The sequence below is a fragment of the Daphnia pulex genome, chromosome 8 (genome assembly GCF_021134715.1).
Source record: "Daphnia pulex isolate KAP4 chromosome 8, ASM2113471v1".
NCBI lineage: Eukaryota > Metazoa > Arthropoda > Branchiopoda > Diplostraca > Daphniidae > Daphnia > Daphnia pulex.
In genome coordinates, this window is record NC_060024.1 from 7,990,576 (window position 1) to 7,993,256 (window position 2,681).

At 41.0% G+C, this 2,681-nt stretch overlaps 1 protein-coding gene across 1 annotated transcript; it reads left to right on the forward strand.

The window, feature by feature from the left end:
• Nucleotides 1-1,929: 1,929 nt before the first annotated feature.
• On the forward strand, nt 1,930-2,439 carry LOC124200612 (glycine-rich RNA-binding protein blt801-like). Its single transcript, XM_046596882.1, has one exon. The coding sequence runs from the start codon at nt 1,930-1,932 to the stop codon at nt 2,437-2,439; it is 510 nt and encodes a 169-aa protein (XP_046452838.1).
• Nucleotides 2,440-2,681: the final 242 nt, after the last annotated feature.

The following is a 2,681-nucleotide window of genomic DNA, read 5'->3' on the forward strand; positions in this document are numbered from 1 at the left end:
ACCAAAAGAAAATGCTCCCCAACCCTCACATTCTAATTAGAAAGTTAAAGAATAAAAAGTTCCAGCTCAAACTGAGCTAAAGTAAAGACTTGCTCTTATCAATTCTGATTTGGTTGGGTTAATGGAACGAGAAAGAAGGAAACTACTATCCACAGAACAAGAAAAAAAGCTAGATTAACTTAAACTTGAGAAGAAATATATAGAGAAAAAACTTTCTAATTTAGTGAAAGATCAAGTTCGCAGTAAAAAAAGGAGAGCTGGTACTAGAGAGGTTTTATTATGTAATCCTGAACTGAAGACAAAGCTCAAAATAAGGGAAAAAGCTGGACGCCCTATTATCCAAGAGGATCAGCCAATGTTATTGCAGACTATTATTGATTTGGCTACATGTAAGTATTAAGTTTTATAGCAAACCATTTTTCAAATTGTGACTTTTTAAAATTCTAAAAATGTAAACAGAAGGCGCAGGTGCGAATGCAAAGAGGCAAAGTAAAGAATTAAGGTGCATCAGAATGCTCTCAGAACTGACTAATGAGCTTGATAAGAAAGGATTTACAATAAGTCGAACAGATCTTAGATTACTCCCGCATAGATCATCATCCACCGAAGGAAAACGTCATGTCACCACTGTTCCAGAGAAGCTCCTGCGTGCTCAGAATGACGCACATTCAAACATGTAGATCAGTTTTTCGCAGCTGCTACCTTTAAGCGATTGGATGAAATAGCCTCTTTTTAGGTGTGCAAATCAAAGAATACTCATTTTCTGTAAAAAAGATTATATCTAGTTCTATTGTTCAATTTTTTAAAATGCTAGGCCCTCATGAAAATTGTCTTTTGAGTCAGGACGATAAAGCGCGCGTTCCAATTGGAACTACTGCAGCAAACAAGCAGGCACCTATTATGATGCATCTGGAATACCGTGTTCGTCTACCTGATCACGACTGGGTGGTTGCTGAGCGCCACAAAATTTTTCCGTCGGTTTATGCTGCTGTTTCTATTCCCAATGGCTGTCTGGGTGATCCAGAGATCACAGGTTATTCTGGACCTACCTACGTGGCAATCCGATCAGGAAAACATGCATCTAGCACCGCCTACAGTCACGCATTGGATATGGATAGACTACCTTCCTTAAAAGAGTGAGTATAATATGACGAATATTTCAAGCTTTTATTATTAAACTTAAAATAATGTTATGGATTGAATTATTTATAACTAGTATTCCTGATTCATTTTATTTCTTTTAATTGTGATGTGTAGGTTTGATTCTTTCACTAAATCTATAAATGAAGCTGGCTCTCTCAAAATCAAACCAGTTCTGATGATCACGGTCGACGGAGGACCGGATGAAAATCCCCGATACCAAAAGGTTATTCAGTTATTATTCATAACAATGACTGTTTTCTTTAGAAAATTTGAAATATAATATACTTTCTTTAGATTACCGTTCATCATTTTCTTAAGAATAATCTTTATGCATTATTTGTTGCGACTAACGCTCCTGGTCTAAGCGCCTTTAATCGAATCGAAAGGCAAATGGCCCCATTGAGCCACGAATTAAGTGGCGTTATCCTCCAACATGATCATTCGGTTCTCACCTCGACGATCAACGCCGCACAATCGACACCGATTTGGTGCTAAGAAATTTTCAGTATGCTGGGAGGTGCTTGCTGACGTTTGGTCACCGTTGGTTGTCTTCACTCGCTACACATTCCATAAAGCATCGACTTCAAGATTGCAGTCCTCATGTACCGCTGTCTCAACGTCGTGAGCAGTCAGCCGCCCACAACATTGCCTCTCTGAAGAAGTCAAGAAATTTCCTGTAGCTGCTATCTCACCGTCACCCTGCGAGATAATATGGAGCCAAGCCCAAAGAGAACGAAGACGGATGGGAGAACACTTTCCAACGAAGATATAGAAGCTATTAGAAAGATGACCATAGCCTTCGAAAAAACTCTTCGTTTAAAAAATCTTCAAATTACGGATACGGAAGAAGAGCTAAAGGCTGTAAAAGCAGTCGTAAAAAGAGACGCTTCGTACCGTATCTTCGTGAAAAGAATTGCGATGCATATCTCATTGGATGTCATAAAAGACAAATTCTCGTTCTTCGGCAGAGTTATGGAAATTGAAGAAAATTCAAGGGCGGGAATCAACCGTTCTGTTTTCATCACTTTCTTTGAGCGGGAAGCGGTTCAGCTAGCATTAACGACGAAACCGTTGGTTTTAAACGGCGAGAATTTAAAAGTGATGGCGTTCTTGACGTTCGGAGCTCCAGGCCAAAACTCAGAAAATACTGTTCCGTCTGGAGGTGGCGCTGGAGTCGGAGGCGGTGCCGCTGGAGTCGGTGCTACTGGAGATGCTACTGGAGGTGCTACTGGAGGTGCTACTGGAGGTGCTACTGGAGGTGCTACTGGTGGCGGAGCCGGTGCCAACCGCCGCTAGGCCAGCTTATGTCTTCATGTTCCCTTTTGAGCCAATTCCAGCTGTTTTGCAGAACTTTGTATTCCCCACCCCCTCTTGTTCTAGAACGATTAGTAGTTCCAATACCCATGTTTCGCTGCATACGTCTTAAATCTCAATAAAATGAGTTTCACTCCCAAAAAAATGGTTGTGCTCCCCCCTACCTATCTAGCCTAATCCCTCCCCGTACTGCAAAAAGTCAATCTGAACGCATCCGAAGATTG

What these genes read in the sequence shown, in the direction of transcription:
- LOC124200612 (XM_046596882.1), top strand. Translation starts at nt 1,930, where the DNA reads ATGACCATAGCCTTCGAAAAAACTCTTCGTTTAAAAAATCTTCAAATT.